The 19694-nt window shown below is 46.6% G+C and overlaps 1 protein-coding gene across 1 annotated transcript; it reads right to left on the bottom strand.

Annotated features, from left to right (window-relative positions):
- Positions 1-9074: 9074 nt before the first annotated feature.
- Positions 9075-16723, bottom strand: LOC121923082 (zinc finger protein 577-like). The gene is made up of 4 exons (XM_042453193.1): positions 16603-16723; positions 12602-12705; positions 9739-9859; positions 9075-9100 (listed from the first exon to the last, which is right to left on the bottom strand). Exons 1-4 carry the CDS (start codon positions 16619-16621, stop codon positions 9075-9077), a joined length of 270 nt encoding a protein of 89 aa, XP_042309127.1. The 5' UTR covers positions 16622-16723.
- Positions 16724-19694: the final 2971 nt, after the last annotated feature.

The raw sequence follows: 19694 nt of genomic DNA, 5'->3' as shown, positions 1-19694 counted from the left end.
ACTGGCAAAAGATAATGCTAACAAAGACTGTCAGCAAGTCTTACAACCATTGAAGGCCTCTAGAAATACAGTGGTACCCCGGGATACGAAAGCACCGCCTTACGAAATTCCCGGGATACGAAAAAATCCCATAGGAAAAAACTTCCGGGTTACGGGTTTTTTTTTCGGCTTACGAAAAAATTTTTTGGTGCTTTTCGCGGCTTTTAGCGCTAGCGCCTATGGCTTTTTCGGGTTACGAAAAAAATCGGGTTACGAACGCCGCGGCGGAACGAATTAATTTCGTAACCCGAGGCACCACTGTATCACATTGGCAGATATGCTTAGGATTTGCCAGGACATAGGCACTCAATCACATAAAATCTATCGGAGGATGCCACAAAATTGGGTGATAAAAAAGAAGTGAAGTGTTTTAATGGTGGGGAAATGGGACATTTTAAGAGTGTTGGAACTCCATAGGTCATTATCCAAGTTAAAAATGCCCCAAATGCCCAAAATAATATAATTGAGTTAATCAGTGCCAGTCAGGAAACTTCCAACTGGGCCAGCCCTTGGTCCCAGGCCAAACAAGGGCGAACTATCCAATACAAAATCGGGATCAATACGACTAGTCAATTCCCTTACCACTACCACAACCAATAGTGCTGGCCTAGATCTGTATATAATCAAGGAAATGACATTTAAGTTTCCTATGGAGGTGTTACCCACATTATCTGGTTCAAAAAGAGGAATTTTTATTATATCCAGTGTTATTGGTAATGATTACACAAAAACAATTCAAATACGTACAGGTTTGAGTTAATCTTCCACAAACTTTGTCCATAGAAATGTCCGTGGTACAACTTGTTTTGTTACCATGTACAGCCCCAAACCCAGCAGCTATAGAAATTGGTGGTGTCAATGTACAGTGGATAAAACAGCCAATTACTAACCAGCAGCCCAGCCACACATTTAGGATCACAGGTTTAAATTTTGCAGGACCGTTAGACACAGGAGTGGATGTGACCTTAACATAAGGAGAAACTTCCTGACAGTAAGAGCTGTTTGACAGTGGAACACACTCCCTTGGAGTCTCCTTCCTTAGAGGTCTTTAAACAGGCTGGATAGCCATCTGTCGGGGATGCTTTGATTGTGATTTCCTGCATGGCAGGGGGTTGGACTGGATGGCCCTTGCGGTCTCTTCCAACTCTACGATTCTATGAAATGTAAGGTACTGCACTTAGGGCAGAAAAATGAAATATGCAGATATAGGATGGGGGACATCTGCGTCAATAGAATAGATCAAGGGAAGTAATAGTGCCACTCTATTCTGCTCTGGTCAGACCCCACCTGGAATACTGTGTCCAGTTCTGGGCACCACAATTTAAAAAGGATGTTGAGAATCTGAAGTGTGTCCAAAGGAGGGTGACTAAAATGGTAAAGGGTCTGGAAACCATGTCCTATGAGAAGGGACTTAGGGAGCTGGGGATGTTTAGCCTGGAGAAGAGAAGGTTAAGAGGTGATATGATAGCCCTGTTTAAATATTTGAAGGGATGTCATATTGAGGAGGGAGCAAGCTTGTTTTCTGCTGCTCCAGAGAACCAGATACGGAGCAATGGATGCAAGCTCCAGGAAAAGAGATTCCAGTTCAACATTAGGAGGAAATCCTGACAATAAGGGCTGTTCAACAGTGTTACACACTGTTCCATCTTGCCTAAAGGAGGAAGTTGTGAGGCCTCTGTTAAAAAAGCTATACCTGGATCTCACAATAATAAATAATTATTGGCCAGTATCCAATCTACCATTTTTGGACATGGTTTTGGAACATGTGGTGGGTTCCCAACTCCAGGGGTTTCATCCACATTATCTTCGGATTATCTAGATCCATTTCACTCTGGTTTCAGGCCTGGCTATGGAACAGAGACATCCTTGGTCGCTTTGGTGGATGACCTACGCAGGGAACTAGACAGGGGGAGTACATCCCTGTTGGTTCTCCTGGACCTCCCAGCGACTCTTGGTACCATCGACCCTGGTATCCTTCTGAGCCACCTCTCTGGGATGGGACTTGGAGGTACTGTTTTACAGTGGATCCATTCCTTCCTGGAGAGGCGAATTCTGCTCAACCCTCTGGCCATTGGCCTCAAAGTTCTGGGTTGTCCCCTATCCTATTTAACATGAAGCCGCTGGGAGAGGTCATCTGGAGTATTGGGGTGCGGTGTCCTCATGTCAACCATGTCTCCTTCTTTGTAGGTCTTTAAACAGATGTCCCTGGCCATCTGACAGGGATGCTTTGATTGTGAGTTCCTATATGGTAGGGGAGTTGGTCTGGATAGCCCTTGTGGTCTCTTCCAACTCTATGATTCTATGGAAGAGGTCCCCAGGGACAATCCAATCCAACCTCATTATGCTAATATCTTGGTATTCACTGAGGTTTGGTTCCAGGACCAAATAGAATCCTACAGTTGCAAGAGACCCCAAGTCCAGTCCACCCTCATTCTGCCATGCAGGAACTCACAATCAAGATGGCCCTCCAGTGTCTTTTTAAAAACCTACATGGAAGTAGACTCCACTGTAACCTGAGGGAGTGTGTTCCACTGTCGAACGGCCTTTACTGCCAAGAAGTTCCTCCTGTTTAGATGGAATCTCTTTTTCTGTAAACTTCCATTCATTGTTCCTTATCCTATTTTCTGGAGCAGCAGAAAACAAGCTTGCTCCCTCCTCAATATGAAACCTCTTCAAATATTTCCCTTCCCTCCAAAAAAGATTTTTCTCCCCTGTGTAGTCGAAGGCTTTTGTGTCCAACATCCATGGTTTTTTGTGGGTTTTTCAGGCTATGTGGTCATTTTCTAGAAGAGTTTATTCCTGACGTTTTGGCAGCAACTTTGGCTGGCATCTTCAGAGAATGCTGGCATGAAAGAGAGTTGGGTATATATATACCATGTGATCCTGGGTAAGGTGGAGTGATCTCCTTGTTAATCTGTGCATTGTTCTGTTATTGATGGCCAGGCCTCAGGGTGGGAGGATATGCAAAGAAGATTAGTGTCTGCTAATTGGTGATGATTGTCTGCTGGGAAAGCCCCTGACCCTGAGTGGTTTCTCATTTGCATTTGCTGAGTCCTCATTTTGCTATTCTTCAGAACTGGTAGCCAAACTTTATTCACTTTAAGAGTTTCTTCTTTCCTGTTGAAGTTGTCTCCTCTCTGGTTCTTCCCTCCTTTCTGCAAACTGCATCCCTTGCTCCTTCGTGGACTCTCTGCCTTCCCATCGGCTGCAGATATAATCTAGTTTGAGACCACTTTAACTGCCCTGGCTCAGTGCTATGGAGTCCCGCAAGTTGTAGTTTCTTGTAACACCAGAGCTCTCTGGCAGAGAAGGGTAAATGTTTTACAAAACAACAGATCCCAGAATCCTATAGCATTGAGTCATTGACCGTAGCATTAAACTGGTGTCAGTATGGTTTATTTCTGCAGTGTGGAAGCAGCCCTTCCCCAAGGCCCAGGATAGCCCCAAGGGTAGACTCCTAGGAAGCTATCCTCACCACCTTCTGGGCTCTGCTTCTGAGGGACCCAGGCTGCTCCTGAAACCATTTCAGAGAATCATAGAGTTGGAAGAGACCACAAGGGCCATCCAGTCCAATCATCTTCTGCCGTGCAGGAACTTACAACCACAATGTCTAGGGCTTCTGTCTGGGCTTTTTGGTGCAAACGGGACTTGTAGCATGGAGTAGTGGTTTCAGGGCTGGACTATGACTTTGGAGACCAAGCTTTGAATCCCAGCTCGGCTGTGTCAACCCACTGGCTGACCTTGGGCAAGGCATACTCTCTGGAAAACCCACTTTTCACACAGTGGCTCTCACCGAATCCACTGCTCTTGCACTGTTACATGGGAGTGACACAAGAAGCCACACAAACCCCACAACATCACTTGGAAGCTGAAAGAGGACTCTATGAGGGTTTTGTGGCTAGTTCCTTCATTTCTTCACTAGTCTTGTGTAGTTGATTTGGTGAGTATCTGCAGCCAAGGATAAAACAGGGAACCCAGCAAGGAGCAAGGGATGAACTTTGCAGAAAAAAAGGATGGGGGAACTGAGGATAATTATTTGTTTTTGTTTTTTTAGGGAAATATTTGAAGGGATGGCATATTGAGGATGGAGCAAGCTTGTTAGACTGCTCCATCCTCAATATGGATCCCCCCGCATGAGGATGGGGCTGCCTCCTCCTCCTCCCCTCCTCATGACGGCTACCCACTGCTACCGCCTCCTCCTTCCCCTCCTCCTCCTGCACACAGCTGCTGCCATCACTGCCATTGCACAGCGCTGCTGTCGTCACTGCTATTGCAGCAGCCGCAGCGGAAGCCCCATGTGATGGCGGCCACGGCAGGCCATGGAGGAGGAGGAGGAAGGGTGAGGAAGAGGAGTCAGAGGCAGAGGGGCTTCCAGCAACCTTTACAGCCAGAAATCCTACCCCTTCTTTCGGCCAGTGGCCTCCCTGATTGGTTGGGAGGCTGGGAAGGGGCGGGACCTCTGTCCGCAAAGGCCGCTGGGGCTTGTGGGCAGCCAGAAGTCCTGCCCTTTCCTGGCCTCCCAACCAATCAGGGAGGCCTCCGGGCGGGACTTTCGGCCGCAATGGGGGTCATGGTCCAGGCAATTCCCATAATCACAAAAAATCAACATGGGTTTCATGAGGAACTGAGGAGGATAATCTTTTCTTTTTTTGGAAGGGAAATATTTGAAGCGATGTGATATTGAAAATGGAGCAAGCTTGGTTTCTGCTGCTCCAGAGAATTCAACCCAGATGCAAACTTCAGGAAAAGCGATTCCAGCGCAACATTAGGAGGAATGTCCTGACATTAAGAGCTGTTTGACAGAAGAACACACTCCTTCCTCGGAGTGTAGTGGAGTCTCCCTTTTGGGAGGTCTTTAAACAGAGGTCTTTAAACAGATACTTTGAGAATGTGTTGTGCACTACCCAGCTGCAAAATTGTCTGGTCAGCATGTTCTCACTGACCTTATATAGGTATGCCCTACATTTTAGGGGGATGAATGTGTCATCACAGAAAGGGGGCAGGTTTGTGCACAAGCACACAAGCACAACAAACTATATTTCCTTGATGACCATGCCCAGTGTGCCACAGTGAACAATGTGCCTCTGCACTCAAACTGTGCACACTATTTTCATAGGGTACTAGGACACACTAGTTTCACTAGTTTGGGGAAACTAGAAAGTATTTGTCCTGGGCTGAAGATGGAGGACTGCAAGAACCATCTGTTCTGTGTGCAGCAAGACAAAGCTGAAAGCTTTTCCTGTTGCCAAAAAAAGCAAATGTACCACCCAGAGGCCATTTTAAATGGTGCATGCTGATCTGGCTGGTCCCTTCACCAAATTTGCTGGCAATAGTTGATATCTAATGGTGATAGTTGACAGGCACACCAGATACTCCTATGCCTACACACTCAGGGAAAAGAATGAGGTGGCTGCCACATTCAAGAATTGGGTGGAGATATGAGTACAAGATTGGTACTCTGGTGACAGATCGGGGTGGTGAGTTTTTGTCCCACGATTTGGGCAACTGGCTAAAACAAAAGGGCATCCGCCATAACACCACTAATGTTGCCACTCTGCAGGAAGATGGTTTGGTGGAACAAAAAATTGGGGTGTTGAAGCAGATAAAAGATCCTGGGACCTCAGAATCCTTCTGGGGAGAAGCCATTTTGACTGCTTACCACATCACTAATCGGGTGTGGAACTCTCCAGTAAAACAAACGCCCTACTACATGCTGTATGGGAGGCCACCCAACCTTAGCTACTTAAGGGTGTTTGAGCAATATGCCAATGTCTTGGTTCCCAAAAATTCAGGAATGCTGGTGACCCCAAATGAAAAAGACTGTTTGTCAGATATGAGAATTCTTTTTGTTTTTACCTGGAGAATAGTCGCATCCTGTTGTCCAGGAGTGCTAACTCTGAAAAACACTCTGGGTGGGAGAAGATCCACAAAAACCAGGAGGTGTTTGTGAGAGTGGGACAACAAGGAGGTAGCACTGGAACTGGAGGGGTGGGAACACCACAGGCGAAGCCAAAAGGCCAGCCTAGCACCTCCAGGGAACCCACAGGTACACAGACCTTGTCCGTCACTGTTAGGAAGTTTGAGACAGTGCCATCTGGAGATGCAGGAGTACAGACCAATAGTGATAGTGAGGATGATAAGGGGCGCACAAGGGGCATCATTCCCAGGAGGACTCAGAGTCAGAAGGCCACCTGATCGTTTTGTTGTGCAGAATATCAGTGTGTACTGTTGTGGCTGATGAGCCGGAGAGCTACCAGGAGCTTCTCACCTACCCAAGGGAGGAACAGGAAAAATAATTTGATACAATGGAGAGTGAATTCTCATCCTTGGTGAATAGGGAGGTGTTTGAAGTGGTAGAAGGGCCAGGAGACCAAAAGGTCGTAGGTTGCAAGTGGGTGTTTAAGAAGAAGGAGATGCCAGATGGGACCCACAAGTATAAGGCCAGGTTGGTAGCTAGGGGATTTCCTCAAGAGCATTTTGAGAGTTTTGATAAGACGTTCTCTCCAACTGTGAAGCCAGAAAGTCTCAGGTTGGTGTTGGCATTGGCAGCAAGAAAGGGCCAAGTGGTGAGGCACTTTGATTTTGAGACAGCTTACTTAAACGCATGGCTGGATGAAGAGGTGTACATGGAGCAGGCACCTGGTTTTGATGATGCCAAGGAGGGCAAGGTGTACAGGTGTTACAAGAATAAAAGCCTTGTGAAGAGACATCTGGCTAGAGTCTCTTTTGTCAACTTCTGGAAGGGAAGACACATTTCTCCACTTTGCACACAGCTACCTGTCACTCGTGAGGTGGTCATCCAGGTGCAGAACATCAGTGTGACAAATCACGCACTGCACAACAACACTAACACAAACTGCTTGAGAGAGAGAGAGCCTGGAATCCATCTTCCAGAGGGTAAGCCATTGAGGTAATAGAATCATTGAATTATAGAGTTGGAAGAGACCACAAGTGCCATCCAGTTCAACCCCCTGCCATGCAGGAAGGCAAGGAACCTCTGATGGTCCTGTTGAATACCGACGTGAAAATGGGCATCTTTGAAATCAAGAGCCATGAACCAGAAGTCCTTCTGCAAGAGTGGCAGAATAGAGGCATGAGTTACCTTGTGGAAATAATGGTAGGTAATTTAAGTACTGAGTTGTCTCAAATCCAGAATAGGCTGAAGGTCTGAGTCCCTTTTAGGGAAGGTAAAGTATCGGGAAAAGAAGCAGTGAAGGGTCTACAATTCGATAACACCCTTCTTTAACAGTGTGCGCACTTCGTCGAGCAGGGTGTCTGAGGGGCTGGTGAAGAGAATAGCTCCAGTGGTAGGAAGCTCATCGAATTTGAGGACATAGCCCCTACAGACAATGTCTAATACCCAGAGTCCAAGATGATTGAGGCCCAGGTGTTATAGAAAGGCCTTAACCTGTCCCCAATGATGGTTGGGACAGAGTGTGCTGCCACACTTCAGAAGCTCCACTTGGCCTATTGGAAGTTTTCTTGTAGCCTTTTTGGAAACGAGGCTGAGATGGTTGATGACGTCCAGAAGAGGAAGAAGAGGACTGAAGTGGTTGATGCTGATGAGGCCTGCCCTGAGGCTGGTACTGCTGGTCCTGTTGTTGATAGGAACACTGGTGGTACTGAGGGTTCCAGGGGCGTTGAAAGCTGTACCGAGGTGAAGGGGACCAGACATACGAAGAGGACATGCTATGTCTCTTGGCCACAGCCTTCATACGGTACCTGAAGTTCAACTTCTCGTCCGTCTCTTTGTTGAAGCGACCGGAGTCATTGAAGGGCATGTTCTCTATTGCCGCCTTGGCCTGCGGGGTGAGATTTGAGCAGCAGAGCCAAGCATGCCTCCTGAGGGCTATCAAGCCCAACAAGACTTTGGAGGCACAGTCAGTGGAATGTCTTGTCGAGATAATCTGTTGGTCCCTGACCAGGTGAGCCTCTGTGTGGACTGCAGAGGCAAACCTGTTCCACTCCCCCAGAAGCTCATCGATAGCAGGCTCCAACTGTTCCGTTAGGTGTTGGATGTAGGCTCTCGTACACGTCACGTAGTTGGTAATCTTTATGACCAACGCAGCAGAAGTGTACAACTTCTTGGCCAAGGTATCAAGCTTCTTGCTTTCCTTATCCACCAGAGAAGAAGACGTGTGAGGGATGAAGGCAACCTGGGAACCCTCCACAATGACCGAATTGGGCTTTGGATATTCAAAAAGCCACTCAGGGCCAGAAGGAGCGATGCAAAAGGACCAGATGAACTCCATCCAAGGGTATTAAAAGAACTGGCAAAAGTAATATCGGAGCCATTGGCAATCATATTTGAAAACTCCTGGAAAACAGGAGAGATCCCAGCAGACTGGAGGAGGGCAAACGTTGTCCCCATCTTCAAAAAGGGGAAGAAAGAGGATCCCAACAATTATCGTCCAGTTAGTCTGACATCAGTACTAGGAAAGATCCTGGAGCAGATCATTAAACAGAGAGTCTGTGAACATCTAAAAGGCAATGCCATAATCACAAAAAGTCAACATGGGTTTCAGAGAAACAAGTCATGCCAGACAAACCTAATCTCTTTCTTTGATAAAATTACCAGCTTGGTAGATGAAGGGAATGCTGTGGATGTAGTATATCTTGATTTCAGTAAGGTCTTTGACAAGGTTCCTCATGACATTCTTGCAAACAAGCTAGTAAAATGTGGGCTAGACAACATAACTGTTACATGGATTTGTCATCGGTTGACCAGCCGAACCCAAAGGATGTTCAACAATGGCTCCTTTTCATCCTGGAGAGAAGTGACCAGTGGGGTCCCACAGGGCTCTGTCCTGGGCCCAGTGCTATTCAACATCTTTATCAAAGACTTGGATGACAGAATTGAGGGAATATTGTGGACCTTCCCAAAGATACCTTCGTGTCCAGACAGTGCCAGAGTTTCAGTAACAGAAGCTGAAGCAGGGAGGAAAGGTTGTAAAGTTTGGGACATCCCTTGTCCCACTTGAGAAGAAAAGTAAGATAGGAAATATAATGGCCTGGGAGGCCATTGCTTTCTGGCCTTATTGTGGACCTTCAATGACAGAAGCTGAAGCAGGGAGGAAACGCTGTAAAGTTTGAGTCCCATTTGAGAAGAAAAATGGGATAGGAAATATATAAACCAATTAATAGGAAATGCTAAGCAGGTGGGCTGGACTAAAGAAGTCACCTGAGAGCTTCATGGCTGAACTGGGATTGGGACCCCACTTTTAGAGAAGATAAGGCTCCAGACAGAGCTTCTCAGACAGAGATGGGCAACTGTGTGGGGGCTCCAGAAGATCTCAGAGGGCATCCTCCATTTTACCACCTGAAAAAAATGTTTTGCTCCTATGTTTTGCCATTATTGGGCCCTTTCTGAGCCAATATAGGGCCAGGGAAAGCCTTTTTCCCCCAAGAGGAAACTGGAGGTCTGTCTGGGGCCTAAAATGGCCAGAACAGTGCCCCAAAACTTGGGGAAATTGTTATTTGATGTGTTGAGGGGCATTTGGGGGAATCCTGGGATTGGTAGTTTAGGAAGGAGTATTTAGACTCCTCAACTGTAGAGCTCTAGTGCCTCACTAAACTACAAATCCCAAGACCCCACAGGATGTTGCCATGGCAATTAAAATCAAATCATAGTGTTATGACAATGTAATATGAAAGGACTCTGTGTTTCTGTATGAAGGGCAATGGGTTCAAGTTCCTTACCCAAAGAGGACACATTCTCATAGTTTTCCATCATCACTTCCTCATACAAAGATCTCTGATTCTGATTCAACATTTCCCATTCATCTTCTGTGAAGAACACAGCGACATCCTCAAAGGTCATCTGCAATAGAAAATAGCCTTCATCAAAAGAATGACTAAGCAAAAGCGGAAGAAAACCCATGGTACATCCCAAATATTACGTGATAGTTTCAGAATACTGATAAGAGTTGTACATGTATTAATATCCCCCCAACTATTTTCCTTAGCTCTCTGCAGTTTGAAGAATAAGGCATGAGGGAAAAAGACAAGGCTACAGTCTGGGTCTCTGATGAACTAGATTTCTCATGTGGAGACTTTGCTGAGCTTAGAATCATAGAGTTGGAAGAGACCAAAAGGGCCACAAAGTGCAACCCCTTCTGCCATGCAGGAACTCCCAATCAAAGCAGCCCTGACAGATGGCCATTTAGCCTCTGTTTAAAGATCTCCAAGGAAGGAGATTAAACCCCTCTCCGAGGAAGGAGTGTGTTCCACTGTCAAACGGCCCTTACTGTCAGGAAGTTCCTCCTAATGTTGAGGTGAAATCTGTTTTCCTGTAGCTTGCATCCACCTCAGTGTGACACTCCTTGAAATACCATGTAAGTTACCTTGCCTAGCCCACATTTTACCAGCTTGTTTGCCAGAATGTCATGGGAAACCTTGTCAAAGGCCTTACTGAAAGTAATATATAGTATATCCACAGCATTCCCTTCATCTACAAAACTGGTAATTTTATCCAAAAAAGGAAATCAGATTTGTCTAACATGTCTCGTTTCTTCGAAACGTATGTTGACTTTTTGTGATTATGGCATTGTCTCCCAGATGTTCACAGACTCTCTGTTTAATGGTTTGCTCCAGAATCTTTCCTGGTTTAGATGTCAGATTAACTGGATGATAATTGTTGGGATCCTCTTTTTTGTCCCTCATTCTTTTAAATTAATTTTTATTAAAGGTTTTTTGCCAACATATATTAAAACAACATATAAACAAAAAACAAAAAATATACACATTAAACATATTACATAAACATAATACATAATACAACACACACACATCAAAATTCCAAAAAAGAATAAACAATATAACATTTACATTGACGTCCTTTCTTTGTCTTACTGGTTTCTTTTCCATGTTCCATTTCTTTCTATTTCTATTACACTAATCTATTTCATTTCTCATATTTCCATATTCCAAGCAATTTTTTATACATCTTGGTATTTTCTTTTTCCATTTATATTATTTAGTTCATCATGTAAAAAAAATTATGGTTGCTTTTTTGCCCCTTTTTGCAGATGGGAACAATGTTTGCCTTCCTCCAGTCTGATGGGACTTCTCCTGTTCTCCAGAAGTTCTCAAAGATTATTGCCAATGGCTCGATATTACATTTGCCAGTACAGTGGTACCCCGGGTTACGAATTTAATTCGTTCCGCCGCCGCGTTCGTAACCCGAAAATCTTCGTAAGCCGAAAAAGCCATAGGCGCTAATAGCGAAAGCCGCGATTTCGTGCGAAAAAGCGCCGAAAAGCACCAAAAAATTTTTCGTAACCCGAAATAACCTTCGTAACCCGGAACAGTTTTTTTCAATGGATTTTTTTCGTAACCCGGAAATTTCGTAAGGCGGCGCATTCGTATCCCGGGGTACCACTGTACCTTTAATACACTTGGATGCAGTTCATCTGGTCCTGGGGACTTAGGGTCGGTACAGACAACCCTCAAAGGGGCGGTCTGCACCCGCCCTTTTTTGAGCTGGTTTGGGTCCAGGGCAGCCTCACCAGCAGCCCCATCCCACGCAAACGATCCGCTGGCAGAAAGAAGCTGACTAGAGCAGCTTCTTCCTGAGTCGTCATAAGGGCTGCATGACGTCTCTCCGTCGTGCGGACACTGCATGTCATGCATGTCATTATGGCGGCCACCATGTGGACGCGAGGCCGCCATGATGATGGCTTGCACACATTCTAGGGTTCTGGACTGTGCAGTTGCCGTGTGGTCCGAAATCCACTGTGATATGCCCGCTTCATGCCCATGTGTATTGGGGCTTATATTGATTTATATTAACCAGCTATTCCTGTACTATCTCTTTACTTGTTCATTTGCCATGTTGATTTTCCCAAACTGTATTACTAACTGTCATCAGTCTCACCCAATCAGAAGATTTCCCCCCACCCTGATTTACAGTCTGGATGGTCAGGTTCTTGTAGCACATAAAGCAGAGAATACAAGAGTCTGTTCCCATTCTAGACAATAAAAGTATAAGAATCACAAATTAAACCCTTAGGTATTGCTGCCTTTTATGATGGCTCAAAAGCAGCTGCCTGAGTCAGATGCTTTCCTGCACTAAAGGCAGGCCTTCCCAGAATAACATACTCAGCCACGGACAAGACTTCCCATGATTTTTTTTTTATTTGTTGGTATTTAATCTTATACTGTTTAATCTTGTTTTAAGGGGGGTACTGTGTATATATGGTTGTATTTTAACTTGTTATCCGCCGCTTTGATTGCTTGGCAAAAAGCGGGATAGAAATAAAAAAAATATTTATTTTATTTAAAGTGGTGGACCAACCCTGTCTTAAAACCATGGATTTAATATTCATGGAGGAATAGAACAAGTCCTCCTGATGGACGCTCTGAAGGGCCACCACTGGCAGGAAGGCCAGTCCCACCACCTTTGGCCCTGATTGGCTGGAAGGGGAAACAAGGACAAGATGACGGGAAGCACTGATCAAATGTGCCACTGAAGGACCAAGAATGGCCTCTGTCCACCCACTGCATCCCAGACTGACAAACTCCCAATGGCTCCATCACAAAGGAGGAGGGGGTGAATGGTAACCTGTTCCAAGGTATTCTCTCCTGCAGTTTCTTCCATGGAGGAGAAATTTAGTGTAGCTTCTTTTCTCTCCATATGTTTGGAGACCATCTTGGACCTAAGCACACCTGAAGAAAGAACAAATGGATGTGCTTTACATGTGCACGCATTTATACATTCTGCCACAGACCACCAAAAAGACTCAAATCAAGCCAGAACTGACACTGGGAAACAAAATAATTAAACTAAGGCTATCATTGAGATGACATTATTTGATTTGCATGGCAGGGGCTTGTCCTGGATGTCCCTTGGGGTCTCTTCAAACTCTACAATTCTATGATTAATAAAGCCACCTCCAAGATTTACCTATGAGTCTCAAAGCTCAGAACTGGACTCATAAAACTTACACCTGACCACAAGATGGGAATCCAGTTTAAATCCAGACTCTCTCTTAACTCTCTCAGCCTCAGAAGAAGGCAATGGCAAGCCTCCTCTGAAGTTCTGAACCAGTCTTGCCAATAATTTTCAGACAGTCTGGTGCTTCATAGGTGATAGGAACTGTAGTCCAACCCAGCTGTAGGGCGCTACAAGACAGATCTAAGTTTCCACCAATACTCCTGCCTGTGTTGGATGGGGACTCTGGGATATGCAGAGTGTGTGTGTGTGTGTGTGTGTGTAAACCAAACCCTGCTACAACTCCCATCAATATAGTTGATTGGGGTAGGCAAAGCTCAACCCAAGACATGGGCCTAAATCTGGAGGAGGAGAGTGCGTCTTGGAGGTGTCTCATCAACTGGGCCTCCGTGAGCTGAGATTGACTTGAGGGCAGTTACTACCAACAATAACAAGAAGTGGGCTCAAGTCTACGACAGCTCATGCTGCCAACCTCTTTCTTTTAGTTAACCTCTAAGGTGCTGCACAACCCCTTTACATAATAACTCTCAAGCCTACGGAGCCAACATGGCTCATTAGCAGTGCTAGATGGCGATTCTGGGAGATGCAGGAATACACTGGGCCCTTGGTATCCACTGGGGTTTGGTTCCAGGACCTCCCATGGATACCAAAATCTGTGAATGCTCAAGTCCCAATAACTACAAAGTATACTAGAAAAATGGTGTCTGTTATATAAAATGGCAAAATCAAAGTTTGCTATTTGAAATTTATACTTTTTTTAGTATTTCCAATTCACAGTTGCTTGAATCCTCGGATGTGGAGCACTGACTGTACATGGAATCCTAGGGTTGGAGGGGAACCCAAGGGCCATCCAGTCCAACCCCCTTCTGCCCTGCAGAGGTTCATAGATTTTTTTCTGAGAGATAAAGTCCATCTAAAACAACCGGCCATTGCCCTCTTCTGATGCTGAAAGTGTGTCCCAGGATAACCCATACTACAATTTCCAGGCCTGCCTGTGAGATAAATGGCTGGCTGGGCCATGAAGAGATGGAGGGAGGCTGCCATAGAAGGAGGACTGCGGAGGCACTGGAGGATGGCAGAGGCACCGGGTTCAGGTAAGGCAGGTGAGCCCAGAAGGCTTGACTGGGGGCTGGGGGGGGATTGGGGTTGCATTTAGTCTCAGAGGTGCAACAAGACCTCTATATCTTTGAATTCTATTATTATTATTATTATTATCATCATCATCATCGTTGTCGTCGTCGTCATCATAGAATCAAAGTTGGAAGAGACCACAAGGGCCATCCAGTCCAACTCCCTGCCATGCAGGAAATCCAAATCAAAGCATCCCTGACAGATGGCCATCCAGCTTCCGTTTGAAGACCTCCAAGGAGGGAGACTACACTACACTCCGGGGGAGTTTGTTCCACTGTCGAACAGCCCTTACTGTCAGGAAGTTCCTCCTAATGTTGAGGTGGAATCTCTTTTCCTGGAGCTTGCATCCATTGTTCCGGGTCCTGTTCTCTGGAGCAGCAGAAAACAAGCTTGCTCCCTCCTCAATATGACATCCTTTCAAATATTTAAACAGGGCTATCATATCACCTCTTAACCTTCTTTTCCCCAGGCTAAACATCCCCAGCTCCCTAAGTCGTTCCTCATAGGGCAAGGTTTCCAGACCCTTCACCATTTTAGTCGCCCTCCTTTGGACACTCTCCAGTTTCTCAATGTCCTTTTTGAATTGTGGCGCCCAGAACTGGACACAATATTCCAGGTGGGGCCTAACCAGAGCAGAATATAGTGGCACTATTACTTCCCTTGATCTAGACACTATACTTCTATTGATGCAGCCTAAAATCATCATCATTAGCTGAAAGAAAGATGTTGGCAGCATGAGATTTCCTAGACTGAAGTCTGCTTCCTCAGGTGCATTTAGTCTCAGAGGTGCAACAAGATCTCTATCTCTTTGAATTCTACATCCTCAGATGTATTTCATTTTGTTAGTTGTTATGTGCCTTTCGGTTGTTTCCAGAGAGGAGGAGTCTATCCAGGAAGAATGTCAAAATCTCCTCCATTTTGAGCATGACTAAGGCAGGATATAAACTGCCATTTAGTACGTATTCTATACGTACTAGGGTTAGGAAGGGGTGGTGCTTCCGCACCCCCTAACCCTAGTACGTATAGAATACGTACAACATGGCGGCGCCCCTTCCACATGGGGGCCGCCATGTTTACGTACTGGATGCATAGCATCCAGACGTGTCGCGGCGCCTATGATGTTGCGAATGTGCCAGCGGCGCCTCGCGACGTCATAAAGGCGCCGCAAAAAGAAGCTCCAAAATGGAGCTTCTTTTTGCTCTGCGGGACAGCCGCGCGGTGTGGCTGCTGCGGCTCCCTCGCGGAGCAAATGGCGCTGGCGGGAGACCACCGCAAAGCGGTGGTCTATATCCCGCCTATGAAGCATTTTGCCCGCTTTGGTGGTTGAGGATTATGGCAACCCTAGACGAGTGAAGATAGTTTTAGATACGCTAATTTATTTATAACATCATAAACATAGAAGGGTAACGTATTACAGTCATCCCTCCATATTCACTAGGGTTAGGGGCACAAGACCCCCTTGAATATGGAAAGACCACAAATAACAAAAACACCATGTTTTTACCTGAGAGGACACCTCTCTAGGACTCTCTAAGTCCTCCAGTGCAACTCTGTGGTCAACATCCGACAGACACTGGCCATAGAAAAGCACTGGAGGAGCTACAAATGGTCTTTCAGTGCAACTTTTAGTTAAAGTTGCCCATAGTGTTGCACTGGAGGACCTAGATATTCCTAGAGAGGACCTATTAATCAAATCCGTGAATAATCAAATCCGCAAATATCAAAGCTGCAGATATGGAGGGATAACTGTATTAGATATTGAGGTTCCTTGTGGATTTGTTTATTTATATGTGAAAGCTGTCTCATGAGGGCCTCCAGCAGCCAAGCTCCAGCCCTGAGAGGGAAAGCCCCCATTTCCCCTCCTCCATCCCAAAAGAGGCCCAGAGGAACCACGTGACCCTGTATCTTGGGAAGGGATCTTGAACCGTGAGCCCCAAACCTCTTGGCTGGGCTCCTTCCCTCCCCTCTTGCCTTTCCTGAGGAAGAGCCCCTGGGAACCCCAAAACTGGCATCTTTCTTTTGGGGGGGATCCCTAAGAGAGAGCCTTTCTCCCCAGCTCTGGATAGGGGCTTGGCCTGGGACCCCCTTTCTGCCCCTGCCATCCCTATGGATCCCCTTCTCCCTCTTCTGCCTTGAGACTCAGGCTCCAGGAGGGAAAAGGGGGGTTTGAAAGGAAGGCAGGCTGGGAAAGGCATTGTTATTATTATTACTAGTATTATTAAACCTTATTTATAAAGCGCTGTAAATTTGCACATAATAATCAGATTAATTAAAATAAATAAACCCTGCAGGAGGTGTACATTCTAGAAAGAATAATTACATATTAATACAAGTTACATTGAAACAAGAACCATAAAACAACAACACAGTTAAAATGCCTTTGCACGGAGAGGATCCCCTCATTTCATTCGTTCATTCATGCCCTGCTTGCCCCAACCAGCCCCCCCCCCCCTCAATGCCCCAAACCTTAAGACCCTGACCTCTTCCTCTGGCCTCCATGCAGGACACACTGGGCCTTGCCCTCTTCCCAAAATGCTCAGGAGGAGACCCTCCTCTTCCCCTCCCACAATTCCCAGCACCTCCCGCCTCTCCAGGAAGTAGGATCATAGAATCGCAGAGTTGGAAGAAGGGACCCCAAAAGGCCATCCAGTCCCACCCCCTCCTGCCATGCAGGAACTCACAATCAAAGCATCCCTGACAGATGGCCATCCAGCCTCTGCTTAAAGACTTCCAGAGGAGGAGGCTCCATCACTCTCCATTGAGGGAGTGGGTTCCACTATCTAAAAGCCCTTAGTGTCAGGAGGTTCCTCCTAATGTTGAGCTGGAATCTCTTTTCCTGGAGCTTGCATCCATTGCTCCCAGTCCTAGTCTCTGGAGCAGCAGAAAACAAGTTTGCTCCCTCACCAATATGACATCCCTTCAAATACCTAAACAAATACCTGACTAAGAGCGCTCTTTGGGATTTAATCTCACAAAAATAGGTAGAGGAATTTACCTTCACAAAATCAATTTGCGATTGACACTTATCACTGGCTTTGGTTACAGACAGATATTTCTAATTTTAGATTTCATTTTCTTTTCTCAGTCCTACATTTCTCATGGATGTCCAGTGAAGCCCAAAGGTTAGGAAGGAGATCAGACCCAGGGCTCCCAATGGCTACTGGTCCTGGTGGCTCTCTCTGGCCTCCTAGCTGGGATCAGAGACGGGGTCCCTCTCCATCCCAGCTGCTGGGGAGGATGGGTGCTAGTGTGTGTGGAGGTTGGTAGGGGCCTGCGCCATACCTTACAACATTACACAGGCCAAACCGAGAATACAGCAGACCAACCAACACCAAGGAGTTTATCACATGGGGGAAAATTGGATGTATAAATGGTTATTAACCTGTGATTAATCTGTAATTGTGTGAAGTTTTCACACAACGTCGCATGCAAAACGATATTATCCCATGAATAACCCATGATTAGCCCACAATTGTGTGCAATTGTATGAATGGTCTTCACATGACGTCCAGATGAAACATGATTAAAGTGCCATTATCCCCTGAATAAACAGGCAAGAAACAACAGTAACTCATTTACTGAATTTTCCCGTGAACGACTTTTTGCTGTTTCTTGCCTGGCTCTTCCCTGGTTCTTCATGGGATAATGGCAATTATGTTAATGTCATTTTACTAACCTTTTAATGACAATTGTGTGATTTTCACAGGTTAATCATTGTTTAAACTCCCATTTCCCCTTGTGTGATAAACTCCGAAGGTGAGGTCAAGAGGGCCAAGGTGGTCAGTGAGGAGGAAGACACAGGTGAGGGGGACCTGCAGCCCTTTGCTTTGGCCCCTTCCTCTCCTCCCTTCTCCCCAAAGTAACTGAGTGGGAACTACTTTGGCATTTTGGAGTCAGCTTGCAGCAACAACAAAAGGAGGGCAAAAGGGGAAAGTGGGGCATTTTAAAAGCAAGTGGAAACAGGGGATTCCTCAGGACTTTCCAGGACAAATTTGGACAGGGGGAGAATGTCAGGGTCTCTGTGTGCTTTCCATTTGGGGTGTGTGTGTGTGTGTGTGTAGATCCAGTTTGGTTCTTCTTTTGTTGGCTCTCCTCTGTGTACTGCAGGTGTGTAGTAACAAAAACAAAGAAAAACTAGGCCCAAACAGAGGCACCAACGTTCAGCACTGTCTGAGGTGCTTGACCTCAATGGTAGCTCACACACAGCAGAGTGCAGAAGCCCAAGGCAGTATTGCATTATTTGGCAACCAGGCACTGGCCAACCTGAAATAAGGCACATCTACAGTTAGCTTGTTCCAAAGTCCTTGGGGGCTTTTATCTTCCTCTTGCAATATGTACAATATATATAAGAAAACCTCTGACTTCTGTCAAGATAGGCTGCTCATCTATTGACAATCCAAACTCACAGGCAGCTCCTCTCTCCTCAGCCCAGCCCTGCTCTGGGCTTAGAGCACTTCTTCTCTCCTCTGGGAATGACTCTCTCCTTAACAGCCATACAAACTATTCACCTCCTTTTCAAGGGACATTGCTCCCAACAGTTGTTCCATGATCTTTCCATGGATATTCGCTAAGGCTGAGCCTCCTCCTTCCCTTCCCTGCTTTCTGTGCCTCTGGCCTTGAGTCCCTGAAGGCAAAGAGGAGCCCCCTCCCCAAGAAAAGCCACACAGCCTCAGCCAAAGGGGGCTCTTTTCTGCCCCAGGAACCTCCTGCAGCCCCCCATTCACCTTCCATTGTGCAGATGATATCAATGCATCACTTTTAAGTGCCGCAGCTCCATCCCATGGGATCCTGGGATCTGTAGTTTCACCAGGTCTTCAGCTCTTCTGCCCAAGAGGGCAGTTGCCTCCCCAAACTACAACTCCCAGAATTCCCTGGAATGGAGCCCTGCTGGCGGCAATGAAAAGCGGTGTCAAAGCGCCTTATTTCTCCAGTGTAGACGCCCCCTCAGCCCCTGCAGGGTGTCCTCCTCCTCCTCCTCCTCCTCCTCCTCCCCTTTTGGGGGCGGAAGGGAAGGGGCACCTGGGAGACAGAGCGGGATTGAGGGGCTGTGGGTGAGTGTGTGTGTGTGCTTTGATGGAGAGTTCCTGCATGGCAGAATGGGGCTGGGCTGGATGCCCTTTTGGGGTTCTAAGGGCCCCTCCTGGCCCTCTCCCCACAGAGGCGCCCCTGGCCTCCTCCTTCCTCCCAGGGCCCCCATCCCTCCCACATTCCTCCTCCTGCAAGGCAGCCAGGGTCCCAAGGAGCAGAAAGGCTCCGGTTCCTAGAGAGGCAGGAAATGCTCAGAAAAGGAAAGGGAGGGAGAGAAAGGCCCAGAGAAAGTGGAGCAGAAGAGGAGGAAGAGGTAAAGGAAGGGGCGCCTCAATGGGGCCTTTTCTGGGGGGAGAGAGGGGTCCCTCCAGTCTCCCAAATGGAGAGAGAGAGAGAGAGAGAGAGTCCCCCTTTGGGACCAAGAGAGACCCTTCCCTCCCCTCTCTCCCTTTCCCTGTCTGTCTGTCTGTTTCTGGGGAGAAGGAGGGGGCTCTTTGAGGGAGGACTCTCTCCAAGGGATGGAGGCAGATGGGGAAGAAGGGTC

This window comes from Sceloporus undulatus, chromosome 2, assembly GCF_019175285.1.
Source record: "Sceloporus undulatus isolate JIND9_A2432 ecotype Alabama chromosome 2, SceUnd_v1.1, whole genome shotgun sequence".
NCBI classification, from domain to species: domain Eukaryota; kingdom Metazoa; phylum Chordata; class Lepidosauria; order Squamata; family Phrynosomatidae; genus Sceloporus; species Sceloporus undulatus.
This window is presented reverse-complemented; position numbering and strand designations above follow the sequence as displayed.